Source organism: Labrus mixtus, chromosome 9 (assembly GCF_963584025.1).
Source record: "Labrus mixtus chromosome 9, fLabMix1.1, whole genome shotgun sequence".
NCBI classification, from domain to species: Eukaryota; Metazoa; Chordata; class Actinopteri; order Labriformes; family Labridae; genus Labrus; species Labrus mixtus.
This window is the reverse complement of record NC_083620.1, coordinates 26,459,642-26,482,123: the sequence shown is the minus strand read 5'-3', so window position 1 is coordinate 26,482,123 and position 22,482 is coordinate 26,459,642. Positions and strand designations below refer to the sequence as shown.

Sequence of the window (22,482 nt, the reverse complement as noted above, 5' to 3'; positions counted from 1 at the left end):
GAAGATCAGCGTGGCTGTGTTCATTCACAGATGATCATAACGTGCTGATATGAAGTAAACATCACTACCTCCTGTGTTTTATTGCTTTTTAGTGGAGGACACAGTGTTACAGAACAACAGATTCTCTTTGTTTGCTTCTTTAATCTCTCATTTGGCTTCACCCACACGAGTAGATCCGGAAGTCGACTGAAACTGGACGTTTGCCAAGAAAGCGGCACACAACCTTTCCCTGCACTCTTACTGCTGCTGCTTTATTTGTGGTCACAGCTCGATCACATCAACACTAAGACCGTCTGCTGTGATGAAAATCAACGGGTTATCACCTGATACACATTGTGAATCGTGTCAGTGCAGTTCTACTGTATATATCAGCACTAATGGTGATGCCATTCGTCCAATCAGATGACTTGTAATGCTTTCACACTTCCACAAAACTCCTAAAAAAAAAAAATCCTGAAATGTTGGGAGTGAGCTGCATGTGTGAAACTAAACAGCAGAAGTTTATCACTCTTAACTTCCCCCGGGCGATTTCCTGTCAGCCTCCCTGCTCCATGTGAAGTCGTGATACACACAGCAGGAAGCATTCAGGAAAATTAAAGGAGAGTGAGCGGAGGGGAGGACGATAACGTTTTTTTTTTTTCTGCAACTGGAGCGCGACTATAGACTGTGTCTGCATGTGACGGTGCACCTATTGAAGCTGCTTCATGATGTTTCTTTTCCACCAGCTTGCTGATATTGTGAAAGCGTCGAGCTACACGTAGCATTGATATAAACTGACTGTGTCCATCAGCGTCTAAAGTTTTTAAAACTGTAATGAGTGCACGTGTGAAAGCTGCACAGGTCAGACCAGACTGTTGTGTGACATGTTTCAGAATCAGAGCCCATACCTCATGTTTCCATACTGCACGATGTATAAGACTTGTGACGTTCAAATCTAACTATTCTGATATATTTGATCATTTGAAGCAGTGGTTCCCAAACTTTCTTTTGCCGGGTTCCCCCCTTGAACATAAAAATGGCTTTGGCCCCCCCCCACGCGTTACCAAATACATTTTGTGTGTATATATATGTGTGTGTGTATACAAAAAATACTGACAATAACATCCTTTGCAGTCAAATATCTGTATTTTTAGAATTTATCTGAGATTTGCCAAAACAGAAAAAGAATGGCAGCATCAATGTGTAAAGATTAAACTTAGACAAAAATATCAAGCCAATTCTAAAGTAGCAATAAAGAGTAAAACTGCAACATTCAACTGAACACTTTTTTAAGATGCAACAGCAATAATTGTTTTTAACCCCAGGGGGGCGCACGGCCCGCTTTGGGAACCACTGATTTAAAGTATCGTGACCAAATTTTAGAGCAATAAAGTTCAAAAGTTGACGACTGATTTATTTTAGGAGTTACTTTGCACATTTCAAATGTCCTTTTCCAAATGATATGAATGTCTAACAACCCTTAAGGTGAAAAGAATCCCTTTGTGCCCTCCTGATCTCTGCAGGAAATATTAACTTTGAGCGTTTCTTTAAATCAAAAGTCTGTGGTCTGTGTATCGACAAAGAACACGTTTCATCTGCTCTAACATTAGATTTTTTATTGATGCATTTCTGCACAAAAACAGTCACAACAATGTGTGGGAAGGGCAAATCCTAGAAACCCAGGGAACAAATCCTATCCGAGGTTATTGTGGTCGTTTCAGAGAGCGGATTTATTTATTGTGACATTCGGGCTCTTATCAGCAGCGCTATCGTTTTTTTTCTAAGAGCCTCACTTCAGAAAAGTGGGTCAGCAGAGGGTCACAGATACGACTGAGAGAGGTTACAAATATAAGGGTCGTATAGTATTTCCCCCCCTTTGTACCTGGAATTGTTTCACTCCGCCTTCGGTATTGTTTCTTCTTCTAAACCTCAAAGCCGCAGTATTTTATCTGTTTCACATGAAGCTGGACTGAATGTGACTATCAGTGTGGTCACCTGATTACTGTGAGGGGACGTATCAGGGTGACATTTCAGTGTCGGCCAGGTTAGTCATACCTGGAACAGCCTTGTGTGTGTGTGTGTGTGTGTGTGTGTGTGTGTGTGTGTGTGTGTGTGTGTGTGTGTGTGTAGCAGTGGGGACTGTATCAGGCGGGACTTCTCCTATCTTATCAAGGAACTGCTCTGAAGGGACTATTGTGTATGCAAGGTGACAGACTGCCTTACATTCCCACTCAGACCATTTCTTTAGGGTGTGTGTGTCGGCAGGAGTGTGTGGTTGTCTCCATGGATGTGTGTGTGTGTGTGTGTGTGTGTGTGTGTGTGTGTGTGTGTGTGTGTGTGTGTTAATTAACAGGCACATTAATTGATTTTGTATCATAAAAATGTGAAAAAAGCTGAATTTTAGAACAGGCACTAATTTATGTGTTTTTGCAATATGACTCAATTGTGTGCGTGCATGTGTGTGTGCGTGCATGTGTGTGTGTGTACATGCATACTGTGTGTGTTATGGAGGGTGGTTTCGGTCTGTGTGTGTGTGCATGCATACTGTATGTGTGTGTCCTTGCAGTCTGTATTTCTGAGGCCTTGATCCTGAAGTGACAGATAAGAAAAGGCAGCGACTCATACATGACTGACAGAACAGGACTGAGCCACTGAAAGAGGACTGACAGACACACAGACAGGTAGGCAGACAGACAGACAGACAGACTGAGAGACAGACAGACAGAGAGGTAGACAGTTATACAGGATGCCCGGCGACAGGGAAGGGCAGCTGCAGGATCCAAGATCAATAAATCAACTTTTTTATTTCTCCTGCAGATTTAAAGGGGAGATACCGGTCCCATTTTTGTTTATACTGAAACAGAAAAGCCGTTTTATCATCTTCAATAAAAAAAGTGATTCAGCAGATTTCCATTCTTAGGCTGCTCTTTAATTACTCTTCCTCAGAAAACCCTCCTCTGAGCTGCATTGACAGTTTTCATGAGGATAAGGAGAGAACAGTTTGAGTACCTCTGAAGGCAGAGCAGACGAGCTTTAAGAGTAAAAATTGTTTTGTTGGCCCGCTGATAGTTTTTCTGGTGCCGGGTCAGAGGTAGGGGCTGTAGTTTTTGGAGAGGTCCGGGGTCTTACTGCGTGTCTCGTTCTGGAGGCTCTCAGTGTGATCCTGGGCCGTGTTTAGTCTGACAGTCTGACATGTCACACACCACGGTCATTTGGTCAGGAGCTGTTTCAACAAGACGCTGCTATTCCTGCAGATCCGACTCCACCAGCACAGAGGGGGAAAGGAGGCTTGTGATTGATTGACGAGTCATGCTGTGTGATCCAGAAACTCACATTCAGCTGCCTGACATAGATTAGCTGTTGCACCATTTTCTTATTGATCATCTCTGATTCATTTTTGTGAAGAATGTCAAGAAAACTGTCAGTGGGAAGTATTTTTGAATATAGAATCATTTAGAAGACATTTATGAGATATTCTTAAGGATGACTTTTTTTCAAGTCCTAAAAGTGTCCCTCTTTGATTTGTGATTGAATCAATATTCAGGGAATTTGCTGAGCCAGTGAAACATCTCCACACTGTTTGATTCTTTTTGTTCCTGCTCTGAAAACGGAAACGTCCCGCTTCGACATCGTTTAAAGCTACTGTGAGAAGTTTTTAAGAGGGTGTGAAACAGACTAAAAATGAACAGTGATAAATCTTAATGAGCTCCAAATGAAAACGAGACCATCTGTGACCAGATGAACTACATCTATATCTTATCATTCTCAATGCCTGCAGCACGGTGCATTAAAAAAACAGCCTTTTGATGTTTGTCAAAGATGATTGAGTCTCAAATGTTTGACTGTTAAAAAAGAACCACAGTGAGTTTTTTTTTCGTCAGGGAACACAACGGCCACCTTTACAGGACAGAACGAACGACGGCGTTCGAGATACTTGCTTTGTCCACAGGGGGCGCCCAAAGAAGAGGTTTTGAAAAAGAAAAACACTAATGCACCATCTCTTCCCACATTTTTTGCCTTTTTAATAAGAAAAAATGAAACATGGATCATTTGAATCACATTTAAAACCAACGAAAACAACAACAACAATATATTATATCAGCACACTTTCAAAGTTTGAAAAGCAACATAGCTTAAATAAAAGACATTTTTCTTTCTTTCTCCACAGAGGACGTTTTGTGACCTGAAACTTCTGCGTCCTCCGCTGTGTGACGGAATAATCCTTCAATAGATTGTCGATACATTGATATCTTATCAGATCAGCAGTCTTTGAAGAAAAGGCACTTTTTTTTTTTTTTTTTTTTGGGACGGCGGGCGGATATTTAACCCTCTGACATCGTTCCACTGATCCCATTGAGCTGATGCATTGACAGTGTGAGGGGGGGGGGGGGGGGTCCTAAGTATTGTTGTAACACACACACTATCAGCCCACCTGGCCAGTGGGAGCTCCATAGTGCAAAGTACTGTATGTAAATCTCCCATAGTGCATCTCTCCTCCCCTCCACTGTTTTTAGTAACTGACTGAACTCCCCCGCTCTGCTTTACATCATGTTACAGTCTGACAGGAGCACTTCATGCCTCTGGATTATAAGGTAACAACAGGAAATGTTTGTGGGAAATGAAAAACAGAAACATGACATGTTAGTATCTTCTTTTTTTTTTTTTTTACCACAGTTTCTTTGCCTCTTTCCTTCTGGCTGCAAAACTTCTATTTCGTCTGAGCTCCAGTAAGGACAAAACGGCTTTCTTTTTTCTTCATATCAACCAAAATAAAAAAAAACAACTTCTTTTTAAAAAGTAGACTCCATGAGCTATATATACACTGACGGACTCCTGATTGACGGAAATGACGGAACATGGTGTGAAATGCTGTAACACACGAACAGTAACACCTGCCTGAAGCAGTAACCTGAAACTTATCTCATTCTAAAAAATAAAACTCACATCGGGGTTGTAACTGGTCAACAGAGCTATACAAGATATATTAAGATTTATTCCCTTCATAAATAAATGCAAATATCCTTTTTCCCCCCCTACATTACCTCTATTTACATTTTGTACAAAAGCTGACACTTCAGCACGTGCGGCGCTCCAGCGACATCTTCATCATCCAGCTTCTCTTTTCTGTCCTCCGTGTAACCGACCAGCTTCCTTCCACGTTTGTCAGAGGCCGTGAAGTAGAAAAAACAAACTGTTCTCTTGCCTCTCAAACACGACGGCCATTTTAGATGTGAGTCTCTTCAGAGGCCGCTGGACGAGAGCCGGAGAGAGAGAGAGAAAGAGGAAGACAGAGAGAGAGAGAGAGAGAGAGAGAGAGAGAGCTCTGGTGTCCATTTTAGAGGAGAAGAGAAGTCTCCATCTTGGCTCCACAGACAGATGTGTGTGTGTGTGTGTGTGTGTGTGTGTGTGTGTGTGTGTGTGGGTCCACATTAGGAGGCGTTGAGCACCGAGCGGCTGTACAGAGTTTGGTAGTAAGCGCCTGAGTCCATGGAGGTGGGCCCCTGGCTGTCATAGATCTGCTTGGCCCCCACAGGAGAGCCCCCGGTGTAGCTGTTGTAGGCCATCACCTGGTCCTGGTAGGACTTGAGGTCCATCTTCTGCTCATTGGACATGAGGTTGGTGATGGAGAACGGGTGGTTGAAGTTGTAGTGGGGGTCCAGGGACTTGAGGGCGTCGCTCTGCAGGTCAATGTGCTGCTGCATGGCGCTGGGCAGGAGGTGGGGACCCCCCACTAAAGACTGTGGATGAAGGATGGAGGAGGAGGAGGCTGACAGGGAGAGGCCGGAAGGAGGCATGGAGGAAGAGGAGGAGGAGGAAGGGGGAGGCAGGGAAACGGGCGGGCTGTGGAGGTGTGAGGAGGACAGCGCGGGGCAGTCCAGAGGCACCAGGGAGTTCCGCTGGTGCGGCTGGTCGTCCGAGGAGCCGGGGTGGGAGTTGTCTGAGTGGGCGGAGTCAGCGCCCTCTGATCCTCCTGTGGGGCTGTGGTCCTCCATCAGGTGATCCCCACCGTGACCTCCCTTTCCAGAGCCCCCCTCCTGGTTCTTCCCCGCCTTCTTGGCCAGCTTTTCCTCGATCTTGAAGCGTTTCTGGCGCCGCAGGTAGCAGCCGTTCTCGAACATGTTCCCCGACTGCGGGTGCAGGGTCCAGTACGAGCCTTTGCCCGGCTTGTCGGGCGAGCGAGCGACTTTCACGAAGCAGTCGTTGAAGGACAGAGAGTGGCGGATGGAGTTCTGCCAGCGCTGCTGGTTCTCGCGGTAGTAGGGGAACAGGTCCATGATCCACTGGTAGATCTCGTTGAGGGTGAGCATCTTGCTGCCGCTCTGCTGGATCGCCATGGTGATGAGGGAGATGTAGGAGTAGGGCGGCTTGGCGTGGGTCAGGGAGCGGCGGTACGGCTTCGGGGGGATCTCCTTTGGCCCGGCGCGGCTCAGGCTGGTTGTGGAGGGGTATCCCAGCTGGCTCATGGACTGGCCCATGTTCTGGTAGTGGGACAGGGAGCTCAGGGAGCCCGGAGCCGAGGGGCCCAGCTGGGTCAGAGCGCCCGAGCTGAGGGACGAGGCCCCCGGGGAGAGGGACATGTGACCGGGCCCCGAGCCCATCGAGGCCAGCGGGGAGTTGCTGAGCGTTGAGCTCGGGTACCCCATGTTCATGCCGGCGGGGGAGGCGATGGGCGGGTTCAAGTTGATGTAGCTGTTGATGGTTCCCATGGAGCCCATCGAGCCGAGACCAGAGTTCATGGCGTTGGGAGAGGAATACATCTGCAGACAGAGAACAACAACAACGAGGTTATTTACAGGAAAACACTTCAGAGGAACACATGAGCTGATACAGTTACAGTTAATATAAATAACGAAATATGTTTAACTCATCTTCACCTTTAACTTTTCAACATTTAGGGAACAACTATTTCAGTGTGTTCGGTTTTTTTTTTAAACCTCATTTACTGCGATTCGAAAAAAAAGTTTTCAACGTGAAAGTGAGGCCGTTTGAGTGTCCATTGAAAACGGGACTCCTTCCTTATCAATGCACAATGAAGCTCTCAGTGCGCGCGGGGAGAGGACATGGATTTCACACAGCGATGTTAACCTGAAAATGCGTAAAAAACGCGTCATGGTGCCTCTCGGTTCAGACAGCCTCCTCCGCTGCTGTGTGGAAAAAACAAGTAAACCAAAAAGTTCACTTCTTAGGAAGGAATCTGATTTGTCCTCATATCTTCTGAATGTTCGTCAAACATGCACAAACACTTTTTAAATTCTTACAAATGATTACTTATTAAAAACTCTTTGACGTCTTTAAAAGAGGAATCAGGAACAGGCATCTCGGCCCCGCTGACCAGGTCGCTGTTAAATATTATCAGACTCTTTCTTCTTCGTTAATTTCATCAGGCCGAGCTGAGGTGAGATCTGAAGCTGCTGATTGAATTAAGCCTTTAATTGAATTAGTGAGAATAAGTCTTGTTACATTTACACCTGAAATGTCGCGACGCTTCAGCAGCTGCGAGGAAACAAAGGAGAACAGTCTGTAGATAAGCTCAAAACCTCACCTCTAAATATCTAACTGAATGAACCTAAATATTTATAAAGTAATTAAAATAATATCAGGCTCCAGAACCGGTCAAATCTGAATAATAAGTTAATAATTATCAGTAATTGGCCTTCATATATAACTTTTTTCTTTTCTGTTTTTTTTAAATATTCGTTTAATTTTCAAATGTTCATGTCGGATTATTACTGAAGATTACTAACTATTAATTATTGGTTATATTTCGCTTTTTTTCTCTTGACTTTATTTCTTATTTTCCTGAGAAAATGTGAAGTGCGCATCGATCCTCTTTGTCGCCCTGTTCTGCGTACATTTCGTTTGAACCTTTTTTTTTATTTTAGCAATATTTCCATGTGAGCTTTAAGAGTAAATAAGAAATCTTCAAAATGTTCTCTCTAATCTTCTTTTATATTTAAAGTATACAGCTGTTTCTCTCCTCGGGATCCTGCTGAATCTGCGCAAATACAATCATCACCAAACTTTTGTCCTTCCAGAAAAAAAAAAATCCAGAAGTTGTTGAAAGTCGAGGAAATAAAACATTTAGATAAATCTGAAGTCTATTTGTGTCATTTTGATGTGTGGAACTTGTGTTTACCTCGCTTGCCTCGCTGTAGAAAGTATTCCACTCTGGTAGATCATGGGCTTCCATCTTCACAGAGCTCAACATCCCCAACACAAGTCTATGAAGGAGAAACTCTTTTCTATCACCGAGGGGGTTAAAAAAAAAAATCTATAACAAAAAAAATAAGTTTAAAATCCTTTGCAAAGATTGAAGATGTCAGGGGGAAAGATCCAAATACACCGCTGTCTCCTTTTGTCACGAACGAAGAAGAAAATGATGGCTGTAAAAAAAAAAGTTTTAGAAGAAGTGGACGCTGTTCTCCCGGGCTAACAAAAATAAAGTCAAAACTTCTCAGGCTGTTTGTCAGTCATCCATTGTTTTATAACTTTAATCTTGTCACGGCTCAGCAGATGGACACTTCTTCTTGTGGCCCGTTTTTTTTTTTTTCCCGCTGCAGCAGGCGGAGGTGAAGCGCGCAAATCCAGCAGAGGAACCTGGACGTCCTTCTCTTATAAGGTGCCGCCGGGTCCCGCCCCGATCCTGACATTTGAATGCCGTGTTGGGATCCAGGAAGGGCCCCGCAAAAAGGCCGATGTGGCCCCCTGGCGTGCTGTATATTGGCCCGGCGGCTGCAACAGGCCACCCGGACAAGTCACTGTCCCATAATCCTTCAGGGACAGAGCTGATTGGATTTTTTTTTTTTAACACAAGTAACTAACCCTTATCAAAGTGGCAATATGATCAAAGTTAATATTCGATAAAGTTATATAGAAGTTTGAATGTTTAATAAATAGCTCAAATAAAATGTCGCATGATGTAATCATATCTCTCCTTTCATACAGATCAGTGTCCAAACATTCACATTTTTTATGTTTAAAATACGTGTCATGTAGCGTTTGGCACAAATAAATGTCATTTTGTTTCACAAAAATTAGAAACGTCCTACTCCTATCTTTAGTGTGTGTGTGTGTGTGTGTGTGTGTGTGTGTGTGTGTGTGTGTGTGGTGAGGGGTGTCAAAGTCGTTAATTCCCTCGGCTATCACTTCTTCTCTTGTGTCGTAACCCCTGTTAACACTTCTCTTCGGGTTTGTAACCACCACACCACACAGATTTTGTGTCTGATAGTCAAATATTTTTCTTGATTATAAAAAAAGATTTAAAAAAAAAACGTTTCGTGGAATATTTGACTGTCAAAAGATTCGAGATCTTAATCAGGTCAGAAAAGCAGACCCACCCAGGAGAGATAAAAGTCCCCACGCCCACAGAAGAAGTTCTCAGATCAATAAAATATTTGTTTTTTGTTTTTTTTCAATATATTGACATTTTTTTGGCGTAACCAAAACATCACAGTTGCATACAAAAAAATAAACGAAAAACGTAAAGGAAGCAGCAACTTAGCTTAGCTTTTGTTCGTGCGTAAATTGTGCGTAAAAGAAGGCTCGTTGAGTTTGTTGTGTTGCATTATAACTCTGACTTTTGTTCTGTTTCATTTCGTTTACTTTTAGGTCTTCTTGATTCTCGTGTGTGTATCTGTGCGTAACTTTGTCTCGGTTGGATTTGAGAGGCCTTCTCGGTGAACTATTGGAGGTCTTTTTCTCTCTTCTCCTGGAGGCCTTCGTGGCCCACCACCACACCGTAACACAATAAATAATGTAAGCCTGGTGTAATGCATAGGGGCCGGACTGCTGTGTTGGGGAATACACATCTGCCCATGGGTGCAGACGGAGGCCTGTGAATGTCAATGCCTCTGCTAATGGCCACTCAATGGACATGTAATTGATGCGCAGGCGGGAGGTCGACGGGATTAGACTGTGAGAAAAGATCCCAGGAATCAGAAATAACAGGAAGAAGATGAGCGCGCAGACACAACAGACATGTGATGTCACACAGATCCGGGTCATATTGAAAACCTCCAGAATGTGTGTGGTTTTTTTTAAAATGGAAACATGACAGATTCTGAAAATAGTGACAGGGCTGGACAGATCTCTGACCTCTGAGTTACCTTCATTGAAACGACTTCATCTTCTTTATATCAGTGATTAATGTATTTTAATAACCAGCTGCTGGTCGGGTTATGAACGTTTAGCACCAAATGATCTTTAATAACTTATTTCCTGTCCACATATTGAAGCTGTACAGTTCACAGGCAGCCATGCTCTCCGCAGACTGTCTGCCCTGTGAAGTCATGATGCGATGATGGGCTGTTTGGGAAAAAAAGCTGTCAGGTCGATTAGCACGCGGGATGATCTCACACCTCAGTGTGTGTAATGATGTAATTAAGCCTGAAAGAGATGAGCTTCTTTTATCTGCATGCTGCTCATACAGTCTGAGACCAGAAACCTCAAACTTTTGATCAAGAGAACAAATCCACCAAATATGAAGTGTGCTCAGACTCTTGTCAGTTTTCACAGGAACGATTTTTTTTTTTTTGTGGGGTGTGTGTGGATGATTTTTGAAACCTGTAGAGAAAGATGAAACGGTGCTATGTTTATCCATGTAAACATGAGGATACGCAGGACTGCATCTCGTCCAATACAGTTTAACTAACCTCCAAAATTCATCAGAGAATTGACAAGAACCAAGAAGAAAGTGTCACATCTATAAATGGAATGGAAAATCAGTTACTGATTCGGGTTTGGATTCATGTGGGATATTTTTCGTTTATTTTTTGTTGTAATTTTGCTGCATTCAAGTGCCATGGGAAACCTGACCTCCTGTCTGTAAAGCACGGTTTAACCTTTCTCCTCTGGAAACAGTAGAAACTCTGCTAAACCGAGAAACTGTGAATGATGGATAATAGTTGTTCTCATAATTCTCTAAAATTGAGTTTCTACAGAATAAACGCAGTAAATTAATGTTTATTTGATTGCCTGTTTTTTTTTTTTAAATAATTCTAAACAGATGGAGGCTTTGTTTGGATGGAGGTCTGCTAAGTGAATTGCAGGTTTGTTGGGCTCACTTGCTGAGGGATGAACTCTTCACTGTCTGTCTTCAGGCTTCATAATACTCATCCTGAAACATGTTACTGTAATTGTCCTCTGACGTCCCATTTCTTCCCCAACTCACATTTAGTCACATCCTCTCTCTGCGGGCCGTTTCTCATGCCAATGGGCCTCCATCGTCCATTAACACCTCTATAATTGCTTTAACAATAGCTGTAATGAGCTGACACTAATGGAGGAAACGACACATCGGCCTGCCAGCAGCCAGGAGGGGGGGGGGGGGAATCTAACTCCCCTGTACCCCCTTTCTCACAACTCTTCTTCTTCGTGATATTATCACTTCATCACTTTACCTGGAACTTGATCCGAGGTGCATTCACCTTCTTTAAGCCGGGCTCGTGTGAGGTTCACGCGCTTTACATTTCAGAGGAACTATACGTCATTTAAAAACGTGACTGACACTCTGTGACCTCTGTGAGTGTTCATGAGAACTTCAGAGGCCGTGATGTTAACCTGAATCTGATCAGAGAGAACACACACGTCCTCTTCTCTCAGCATCGACATATATGCTCTCATATTGAGGTCAGCAGAGTGAGAGGGCCACCCTGCGGCCACTAAAGGAAAACTAAATAGTAACTAAAATAGCTTTTCCAGGTAAACCTGGACGCGGACTGAAACAGAGAGTTCAGATCCGACTCTTTCAGAACACGTTCCTGGATCGATTTTCACTTCTTTTGAAATGTTTATTGACACGAGAGATTTCTGAACACTTTCAAACTGCAGGATCGTTAAGATCATTTACAGATGTGAAGGAAAGCTGGTCTGCTTTAAGAGAACTTTATTGATCCATTTACTGGTGAACATGAACACATTAATGTGTGTGTCGCCTTTCACCTACGTCACCATTCAGCGTTTTCAAAAGGACAATCACACATTACAGTTTTATTGATCCATCACTATCTGTCCTAAATTAAAGGTTTAATAATCTGTTTGATCACTCATGGATCTAGAAGGAGACCTTACTCTGTTTATTATATTTATTATATATATATATTGGCTCCAAAGACTCTCGTTATTAAACCCTGTGCTCATCTCTACAACTTTTAGTTTCTGGATCATGCATCTACTTAGTCATTTGCTCCTTTATTTTTTTATTTTTTTCATTAAATCACTTGATTAACACATTAATAAAGTAACATGTTAAAATTACAAATTATCCCTGCACTCAAGTTCACTTCATGTGTCTGTCTACTCGCCGTTATATTGAATAGTTTCTGCTGATAATATGTCTACACTCCTTCACTTTAACTTATGTATCACTGATTACACATCTCCCTATGTCAATACTGTCCATTTACAACTCTGTTTTTGCACATTTACATTTAATCTTCCTGTTTAAGACTAGTAATGTTTAGTTAAATCCTGGTTGTATATATTCACATTCTTAGTTTTGATATTTTTAGTGCTTATTTACTTTGTATTTAATATTATATTGTGTTTAAATTTGCTAATATTGTGTTTTTTTTACTCATATTGTGTGTTTGGACAACCTGCTGCTGTAACGCCACAATTTCCCAGTTTGTGATCAATAAAGTAATTCTATTCTAACATAATAATCTCCTCACAGCTTCATACTTGATGTGTAAATGTTCAAATGTGCTCTTTATATCTCCAGGGAAATCATATTGGTAGAAGAAAAAAAACACATTCAACTCTTGGCCTTTTAACACACATCCTGTAAATGTACATTTCAAATGAACTGAATCAAATGTCTCAATTAGTTCTAGAAATATCCATCTATTGTACGATTTTGTGTTACCCTTTAAAAAATGAAATAAAACGGATCGATCCGATGTAGATGTTGGACTCAGCAGGATGAGAGCTCATCAACCTGTTGTCCATTATGTTAGCTCGATTACAGATTCCAGTGAAGATAGTTAAATCCTCCACTTAGCACCTCAACTCAGAGAGCTGGGACATTCATGGATCTTCATTGTTTTCATCCGGAGGAGTATAAAAGAAGATATTTCACATGTTTGAATCTCTGTGGGTAAAGTCAAGAAGGAGACAACCAATGACACGTTTCCATCCCATTTTATTCCTGCTTTCTATTTTTGTACACGAAGCTGCAATAAAACCGACAAATCTAAAAACTGGACACATGAATGAAAGAAGAGAGAGAGAGAGAGAGCGCTGGGATGCAGGGAGAGAGCGTATCAAACAATGAGTGGACTTTACAAAAAGCTTCAGATTAAAGCCAAGCCGTCTGATGGCGACTGAAGGGAAACAGGTTAATCATTGACTCAACAATAATAAAAAAAAAAAAGTCATTGCACTCCGACTTCCCCTGAGGTTCCCAGACACACAAGCAGGCGGTAAACATTTGAAAAAGGCACTTTAACAAGGGATTGCATGATGTATCAGTGCATATAGTCAACTCAAATTCCACGTTTAGAACAGACCTGATCTGTGGGATGATCCCAGAAGTACAGTAGACCACATGGGCCTGTTACCTGGAACTGTTTGATGAAGAAAACCAGTTTCCACCTGGCCAAGAAATATAGCTTTATATATTTTTTTAATAAAACGTCAACATCCACAAACATCAGTTGGGCATTAAGTTACCTTTGGTTTGTGTGTGCGTCTGTACTGATGAGTACAAAGTGCACGTAAAGGGAGAATCCACCTCAAGACGTATTCCTGAATGTGTTGATCAAAGTGTTTTAAATCCAGTCTGTAAAATATGGATGAGTCCTCCACAGGGACGTCTCCTAACGTCACAGTTTTATGTTTTTAAAATGATGACCTCACCTTTATAACCGTCATGTGTGTGTACAGAGAGCGAGCATACTCTAACATGTTCATAGTCTCCTTTCCTGCCGTTCATTCTTCACGCACTGGTTAAATGTCCGAGCCTCTCTGCAGGTTAAATCCACTAAAGATGACAGAACATGGAGAGTAACCTTCAGACTGTGACAGCGTTTGTTGATTTTTACTGCTACACATAAGATTTCAGAACATGAACGTGCTCCACTCGATGAGGCTCCATTAAAGTGTCTCGTGTTTGGGGAAACCGAATCAACAAACGTGAAACCTTTCAGGGTGAAAGAGGAACATTTACTGCCTGAAGGTGGATTCTCCCTTTGGAAAACAAAGGGTTAAAGAAAGGATACACACACGCTTTGAATGACTTATTCCAAATAGTTGCATATATACTATGACCAAGGATTGCACATACATACTATAATAGATCTATAGAGTATATAACATTGAACATTCTAGTATAAAATATCGTCCTAGGCCTATCAGATATCTTTTCATATACATTCATGGTAAAGCGGAGGCTGGGCTGGATCTTGTATGAAAGCAACGTTTAAACACAGAGTGTGTCCGCGGCTTCACTGGATGTTTGTTTTCTCTTCTCTGAGTCAAAGCCGGCTTTATCTGAAGTTGACCACCAAAAAAACAAATACACGGACGTACAGAGAAAAGTCTCTCCTGGCATTCTGTCAACATCTCTTGTTGGTTTTTTTCTGTCCACGTCGAGTTTGAACGATCCGTCACAGAGTTAAATCTCGGACACAGATTTCAGTCAGGAACAAAGCAGAGATCATGTGACGTTAAAGGTACTCTCTTTCATCAGAACTTTCACTTCCATGTCAGTTGTAAATATAAACTGGATTTGTCGAAGCACAGAGACTTAATTTAGACCGAGCACAGGAAGGGGGAAATGAGATTCAGTCCGATGGTTAAATACCAACTTGTTCCTCCTCGGAGCCGCCTGGATTTAATGCTCAACAGTCTGATGTCTGACCTCGTCTGATGTGCTGCCAGCCAGCGTTTCACTCATCAACAGGGAAAAGATACAAAACAACCGTGGCTACTGTTTTTATGATTTCAAATTTCTCTCTTAACGAGCTCTTGTGCTTTCTTATGTGAACACCATATTGATAATCAACACTGGACTGTGGCTACTCTCTGACTGTTTAGAAGAGTCAGCTATGATAGCGTTCCTTAGAAAACAAAGTCTATTACATGTGAACACACTGGTAGCCACATGGAGAGATTAGAGTGGCACTAGTGGTTTCTTAAGGTGCATATTCAAGTTGCTGTGTGAATATTTGATTAGTGTAAGTACAGCATCTTTTAAATAGTTCTGATAGGGGGCGGGGCGGGGGGGGGGATTCTTTGTGTGTAGAAAGCTGAATAGTAGTCATGTAAATGTGTGAAACTCTTTGATCTCCAGCTGCCAAGTTTTTTTGTAAATATTTTGTGGCTCTAATCAGACGTTAAACTGGTGAAGCGAGGGTTAACTCTACAAAGGAAAGTAGTCACAGTTCAGCCGTTAATTTGTGGTTAATATTTGATAGATTGCTACTCGTTGCTGCAGCAGCACAAGAGGAAATGTATTTTGATTTCTGAATATAGTCATCACATTCTCATTACAAATAAAAAAATAAAAAAAAGTTTTGCAGAGTCATGAAACCAATAGACCGTCAGTCCGGTATGCGGTGAGGTGAGGACTATGTGATTAAAAATCTGGTGGTGTGAGTATAAAGACCTAAAGACCTGTGTGATGGAGCTTTTTCTGAGCTGTGCAGCACGTTATAGCTTCTCTTCTGGATCTCTCAGCAGCCGGGTGCAGAGGTCTCCTCCTCCTGATGTGTGACACGACTCTGCATCGGAGAAAACAAACGCTACATAAAACATCAAATCTACGTCACATGGATCTAGAAAATAGAGCAGAAGATTTACAGTTACAACTGTTGTACTATCCTTAGTCATATTAGTGAATAGTTTCATTCATTTTAAAGCTATCTCCTCCCCTCCCCTCCCCATCCTCCTCTAAATTAATCCATCGACCTTGTACTTAACTTTCTGTTTCTTCACATTTTCTCTGCTGATCTTTAAGAATAGAAATGCCTACTCTACTGAAATGAACAAAGGTTGATTCATTACTTAACGATGGAGGTAAAAACTGATTTATCTAAAAGCCAGAACTTCATAATGTCGACCTGCCTGTTGCTGTGTTGGGTCCTGGTTGCCATGACGATCATCATCACGTCTCTCTCTCTTTCTTGACAGTGACATCTCCACTTCCACCTCCGCCAGCAGATCCATTCCCAGCCCCGGATGAGGACGCTCCTGCAGCTCCAGGACCCGGTCCCGGCGCGTTCCCGGCTCCAGGGGCAGCAGCCGGCGCAGCTCCTGCCCCGCCCGTGCCCAGTATGGTGGAGACCTCGCCCTGCATGAAGGCCCAAGGAGGACTGTTGGGGGAGTTATCCAACGGACAGCGCTCCCCGCTGGGGCAGTACACCTCACCGTCACCCCGCCGGCTCTGGATGTACACTCGGGTGCAGGGGAAACAGAACCTAAATATGGGAAAGTAAGAGAGAAAAGCTCATTACAACTTTTAGTTAGATGCTTAGTTATTTCCAGAGATCAAAAGACTTACTTTAATTAGCGACTCTTTTAAACTCCTAAAGCCCTAATACCTTTTTTATTTATTAAACATCATTTTCGACGGTCTTACAATAAAGTGCTAAAAGAACTTTCGACCTTAACCCCAATTTGTTCCAGGCTGCGTTATTCAATACCACTTTAAAAAATCAAATAGGGGCACTAGTGGCGCAGTGGTTAGTGCGCGCGCCCCATGTATGGAGGCTATAGTCTTCCAAGCGGGCGGCCCGGGTTCGAATCCAGCCTTGTCTTGATCTTCCTCTCCCTTATGTCATTCCCCTCTCTCTCTCTCTCTCTCCCTGATTTCAGACTCTATCCACTCTGTCCTATCTCTCAATTAACGGCACAAAAAGCCCCAAAAACAAATCAAATATAGAATAAACACAAACCTGTGTCCTGGCACTGACGGACACTGAACAAAGTGTGTGTCCTCCAGCCTCTCGTGACACAAGGTGCAGGAAAGAGTGTTTCCGGTCGAATGGGTATTGTTGGCTGATGCAGACCCCAGTTCAGAGGCCCCACTGTGGGGTAATGCTGCAGCAGTGGTCGCTGCCTCTGCAGAGGAGCTTGATCCTAGGGGCTCCCCTCCGGACCTGGCGGTGAGGGGGCGGGGTTGCCTGGCTGGAGATGAGGCAGGCTTTGGGCTGGTCTGGCTTACACCTCCAGCCATGGACGAGGACGAAGAAGAAGAAGGCAGACCTGAACTCTTGCTGTTGCTGCTGCTGCTGCCCGCCACAGCAGAGTGGACTTGTGACATTATCTTGGGCTGGTTCTGGGACGAACTGAGCTCTCGCTCCAGCTCCGGAGTGATAAAGGGGGCTATCCCCATCCCTATGCCCAGCTGTCTACGACTCATCTCGGCCAGCACAGGGGCAGGAAAGATCATAGGGTTACTCATGGGGGCTGTCCGGGCGGTCAGACCCGCAGGCATTCCTGTGAGAAGACCGTGGGGAATCCCTGCAATGGTTTGAGTCACTAAACTGGGAGGGATGGCAGCGCCCAGCATGGGTCTCCTGCTGCCGCTGGGACTCTGGCGGTTCACTTCAGGAGGCGGCTGTCCGTCACGGTGTAGCCCGTTGGGGGGCACTCGTATAGCAGACCCGGTGGTTTCTCCTCTTACCCCCCTTTCGAAACGCTCCGAGTGTGGCCTCCCTCCGTCCGCCGCCGCCGCCGCTGCTGCTTCCCCTCTGCCAGATGTTGCGTGTTTATTCGGCGAAGGACCAGGTGACCTGACGTTTCCATCCTGCATCCCATGTGTCCGCTTCAGCTGTCGGGCACTCGCGATCAGGAACTCGATCTGGTTAGCTCCCTCGTAGTTCACGCAGCCACGGCAGACCACCTCGCTGAAGTCCCACACCACCGTCCACGGCATCTTCGGCAGGTCGCACAGGTAGCACCACTGGCGCCTGGAGGAGGAGGACGGGGACGACATGTCTTGCAAAAAACAAGCCAGCTAACGTGCTAGCTAGACGTTAGCAGGGTTAACCTATTTATCTTCGACAGGTGCACGCCCTCTCTTCGCGAACTAATTTCCGGTTCAACGGACTTCAAACTGCTTCAGAATAAAGTTAAACATCCTTAATTTATTAAATAAATTCAAACTCTGCAGTAATTTCGCTCTTTTCTTCCTATATTTGTTGTGTTTGCCCACTTCGGCCTGCTCTTGGCGGCTGTTGTCAACTGCTTCCCCGACAGACGCTTGGAAGGTTACGTAATCGTTCGCGGTGCGTTATGGGAGTTGGAGTTTTCTGAACTGGTTCCATTAAATCGAAGCTAACCAGCCCGTGCTGGATTTTGGAACTACAAACGAAAAGTGACACGGAAGTGAAGTGATGAAAGGTCGTAGTTCAAATGGTGTCAACACATGTGGGTGCTCCGTAGCCATGTGTTCGAGGTAGAAAACGTTTAATTTTAACGGTTGTGGTTGTTTTCAAATCAAAAATGCCGCGAATAGTGTCACCTTCATCAAGCGAAGATGAAGCGGACACTTCTGCAACAAAGTCACCTGCAAAGCGACACGTAAAAGGTAAGATCATGCTGGTTTGTTGAACAGTGCTAGTGTTGTTTGGTTGCTAATGTAATGGACAGAAGAAATACAGTGCAGGATTGCATTGTATTTTTTATTGTTTGACTATTTAAAAACAAGTCAAAGTTGTAAAGTCATTACGTCGTTATGTCAATACTGTCCATTTACAACTCTGTTTTTGCACATTTACATTTATCTACAGCAAAGTATGTTGTTTTTAATATTTTCTTAATTAAGACTAGTAATGCTTAGTTAAATTCTGGTTGTATTCTCATTCTTAGTTTTGATATTTTTAGTGCTTATTTCCTTTGTATTTAATATTATATTGTGATAACCTGCTGCTGTAACGCCACAATTTCCCAGTTTGGGATCAATAAAGTAATTCTATTGTATTCTATTATGTATACGAGTCCTAAAGTGTAAGTTTAACAAGTCTATTTAAGACTCAAAATAATCTTCTGCATACTTTTGCAAGTCTTTGTTGTGTCTTTAAGCATCAAGCAAAGGACAGAAAATGTGAAAGTCTCACAGTTCAGTAAAATGTCTTCTCTGATCGGTATGGAGTGAATCAGATTGCAAACGTAAGCTTGTTGATACTAAAAGTCTGTACTACAAAAAGTGAGCACAGACCTTAATTCCTGTGTTTTGTCTCATTTTGTAATGCTCTTTGTTATTTGATTGATGAATGATGAAGTCTTGTTGTTTCTGTCCACAGATAAGAGGACTACCAGGTACCAGTGTCCTGCTGACTTTGTGTCTTTCTGCCATAAGCCCTGCAGCAGCACGCTCACCGAGAGTCTGAAGAACAACAAGAATGAGCTGTGGCTCATAAAAGCTCCTGCTAACTTCAATCCAGAAAGGTTGGTGAACTCTTTCTCGGTTTGTCTTATTCATGCAGTATTACTCTTACAAAAAGTAGTCACGTATTAATGTGTATTTGTATTAAAATGTTTGCAATGAGAGGGTGTTCAGTGCTAAAACAGAGTAAACGTTTTGAATGTTTTTAGTAACATGATTTGTTTTTTAAGAGTAAGTGAGAACATGTGTGACGTTATCTTATTACAGTTATGCAGTTTCACTTTAAACAGTCTTAACATAAAGTATCTAGTAGTAGTAATCATTTATTTCGGTCACAAGAAAAAACAAAAACATTTTGACCGATAAGGTGTCGGCTGAATCTTTAGCTTATTACACTTACCCTTGTTACAAATCGTATTATTTAAGACACGACTAGTTTGGTTACAAAAACAAAACATATCAGAACAAAACAAATGAAACAAACAAAAAACAAACCGACCTTTTAAACCAAAATTTAAATCTGAAAAGTGATCTACACATTCTTAATTCCATGGCATAAGTATTCCACAAATTAACCCCTTTTACCGAAATACACCTGTTCTTTGTGTTTGTCCTTACCTTTGTTTTTTATACACAGTCTGACAGTCTGTTGAGACCAGCAGGTGGAGCTTGAGATAGCTCCATATGGAAGCTCTCATTTTTTTGTAACAGACTCAGAAAAGGATAATGTTTGTTGTAAACTTGTGAATCCAAGTAAAATAATTCCCAGGATCCTTTGTTGGAATGATGCCTAACATTGTCTCTCATCTTTTCTTCCAGTTTCAGTGGCATCAAGGTGCCGCTCTCAGGTCTCCAGACCCTGAAGGTTCCTGCACCTGCAGGTGGGGCTCAGACTGGGAGCAGCCAGCAGATCTACAGCGTCCTGTCGTCGCCGCACGGAGCCTCCGAGCTCTGCCTGCTCACCGGCGACGAGCAGGCGTCGGACAATGTGGTTTTTGGCCCCGCCTTCTCCGGCCTGATGAACGTGTGTGAGAGCTACGGAGACAGCAGCGCAAACCAGTCCCCTCAGGTCATCCCCGCCACTCCTGCGCCCTCCATCCCGCCCGGGCTCAAACAGAGGTTCCACCCCTTCGGCAGCAAGACCCCCACGCTAACCTGCGTGGCAGAGAGCGAGGCGGACGGAGCGGCCTTCGGGCCCTCGTCCACGACTCTCCGCCCTCTAGTGGTCAAACGACTGACAGAGGAAACATGGCGCGAGGAACATGGCGAGGATGAAGGGAGGAGGAAGAAGAAGAAGAAAAAGAAAGATAAGACAGAAAAGGGAATAAAGACAGAGCGGGTCGAGGAGTACTTAAAGGTGAAGGAGGAGCCGATGGCGGAAACTGAGGTGATGATGGATGTCCCTGTGGAGGACGGTGAAGTGGTGGGTGAGAAAAGGAAGAAGAAGAAGAAGAAGAAGGACAGGGAGCGAGAGGAAGTGGAGGAGGGCGTGGAGCCCAGTGTGACGGTGAAGCTGGAAGCAGTGAAGAGTGAACCGATAGACACTTTGTACGGAGATGTAGCGGAGGAGTCGGGAAAGAAGAAGAAAAAGAAGAAGAAAAGCAGAACGGATGATGACTAGTCTGTCGTCACTTTAGTGTTCAGTTTAGTTTTAGTTTTGACCTTCTCAACCCAGACTCTTCTAATAAAGTCCAGACTAATTAACGGATTGCACAATGTGAGCTCACTTTGGCAGGACATTGCATTCACAAAAACAAACGCATTCAAAATCAAATTAAAAGTTGATGATGAGAAATCATCCCAGTGTGCTAAAGGCTAACGTTGCAGCCGCAGGCTCCAATGAGCACATGGTGTTGTCTACAGTTTCTGCACAGTATCTATGAAGTGAGTGCTGATTATACTCAAACGTTGTGTAGCTGTATTTGTGTACATGTTTAAACTTCAGGCTGCTTCATGTCAACATGTTCAGACAACCATAAAGAGAGAAGAATGAGTCATCGTGAAATTGTCTTTTTTTTTTTTTTTTTTTTTTAATCAAAGGTGAGTCATGTGTTGGAGAAATGATTGTGTGCAGCAAACCACATGTTGGAAAATAAACTCCAGAAGTGATCAAATGAAATTAAAAAGCATATTCCTGTTTTGGTCCTGCAGTTCAGCCCCAGTTCCAGCACAGCCTAACATTTTCCTCTCATGCCTTATTAGAGCCGAGATTTCATCCCAAAGGAATGAGACTTGAACCCGTGCCGTGACTCCGGCCGGAGGTTTGAAACTGAGCAGCAAAAAGAACAATTTACAAATGTCACGCTTTTTTTTTTTTTTTATATCGGGAAGGGGAAAAGTTCATATTTATTTAACTCAAGGGTCTGTTCTCTGGAAGAACCTTAAATATACAGAAACACTTCAATGTGAGCATTGTGTTCAGCAAGCTATTATCTAATGCAGTGGTTCCCAAAGTTGGGGTCGGGACCCACTGGGGGGGTCGTAAGACACTGAGAAGGGGGTCGTGAGAATTCTTCCAAACACATCCAAATTAAAAATCACTTAAAATTGAATATTTTACCCATTATTGTCAAAACATGAAAGAAAAGATCAAGAGATTAATTCTGCTACCATTATGAAAATAATATTACAGTGTTCAGGCTGTTGTTTTGTATCGTTCTAATTCCAGTGTTTGGATCGTGCACAACGGTAAATGTTTTAACCACCTCCATGGACAGAGTGGGTCCCCAGTCTCTAGCACCTTATTTTTGGGGGTCATGGGCTGAAAAGTTTGTGAACCCCTGATCTAATGCATCAAACCTCATAGCAGCTAACAATGCATCGTCACATGGGATGGATTAGTCAACGATCCTTATGGCTGTCATCGCTGCTGCAGAAATAAATCTGGTCTCAATCTGTTTAAACTGAACGTGTCATTCAGTATTATAACGATCATCCTCTCTGTTCATGACTCAAACTGTGCAGGAAGCTGTTTATGGCTCCAGTCTGCTGAAATGCCAGAAGTCATATTCGAACAGGACTGCATGTCTGCACAAAACATTGGCTTCTTAAAAAAGCACATCGGTAGGTACCAAGAATTTAAATCTCTGCAAAGGCATGGCCAAATAGAAGTTCCTTTTCATTAGAGAGAGAGATGAAATGAGCGGCTCTGACAGGGAGATGGCGCCACACTC

At 43.2% G+C, this 22,482-nt stretch overlaps 3 protein-coding genes across 3 annotated transcripts; 1 reads left to right on the top strand and 2 right to left on the bottom strand.

Annotated features, from left to right (window-relative positions):
- Positions 1–3,980: 3,980 nt before the first annotated feature.
- foxa3 (forkhead box A3) lies at positions 3,981–8,579 on the bottom strand. The gene is made up of 2 exons (XM_061047136.1): positions 8,117–8,579; positions 3,981–6,737 (listed from the first exon to the last, which is right to left on the bottom strand). Exons 1-2 carry the CDS (start codon positions 8,186–8,188, stop codon positions 5,409–5,411), a joined length of 1,401 nt encoding a protein of 466 aa, XP_060903119.1. The 5' UTR covers positions 8,189–8,579; the 3' UTR covers positions 3,981–5,408.
- A 7,476-nt stretch (positions 8,580–16,055) lies between these two features.
- On the bottom strand, positions 16,056–18,185 carry irf2bp1 (interferon regulatory factor 2 binding protein 1). Its single transcript, XM_061047134.1, has 2 exons — positions 16,875–18,185; positions 16,056–16,397 (listed from the first exon to the last, which is right to left on the bottom strand). Exons 1-2 carry the CDS (start codon positions 17,915–17,917, stop codon positions 16,085–16,087), a joined length of 1,356 nt encoding a protein of 451 aa, XP_060903117.1. The 5' UTR covers positions 17,918–18,185; the 3' UTR covers positions 16,056–16,084.
- A 32-nt stretch (positions 18,186–18,217) lies between these two features.
- polr1g (RNA polymerase I subunit G) lies at positions 18,218–21,302 on the top strand. The gene is made up of 3 exons (XM_061047135.1): positions 18,218–18,511; positions 19,227–19,371; positions 20,129–21,302. Exons 1-3 carry the CDS (start codon positions 18,427–18,429, stop codon positions 20,928–20,930), a joined length of 1,032 nt encoding a protein of 343 aa, XP_060903118.1. The 5' UTR covers positions 18,218–18,426; the 3' UTR covers positions 20,931–21,302.
- The last annotated feature ends 1,180 nt before the right edge of the window (positions 21,303–22,482 follow it).

Bases quoted from the DNA above. Each gene is read 5' to 3' on its own strand.
- foxa3 (XM_061047136.1), bottom strand. From the start codon at position 8,188: ATGTTGAGCTCTGTGAAGATGGAAGCCCATGATCTACCAGAGTGGAAT. The intron at 6,738-8,116 runs GTAAACACAAGT...CTCTGTCTGCAG, and splicing joins TCTACAGCGAGGCAAGCGAG to ATGTATTCCTCTCCCAACGC.
- irf2bp1 (XM_061047134.1), bottom strand. From the start codon at position 17,917: ATGTCGTCCCCGTCCTCCTCCTCCAGGCGCCAGTGGTGCTACCTGTGC. The intron at 16,398-16,874 runs GTTTGTGTTTAT...TCCCATATTTAG, and splicing joins CCGTCAGTGCCAGGACACAG to GTTCTGTTTCCCCTGCACCC.
- polr1g (XM_061047135.1), top strand. From the start codon at position 18,427: ATGCCGCGAATAGTGTCACCTTCATCAAGCGAAGATGAAGCGGACACT. The intron at 18,512-19,226 runs GTAAGATCATGC...TTCTGTCCACAG, and splicing joins TGCAAAGCGACACGTAAAAG to ATAAGAGGACTACCAGGTAC. The intron at 19,372-20,128 runs GTTGGTGAACTC...CTTTTCTTCCAG, and splicing joins GCTAACTTCAATCCAGAAAG to TTTCAGTGGCATCAAGGTGC.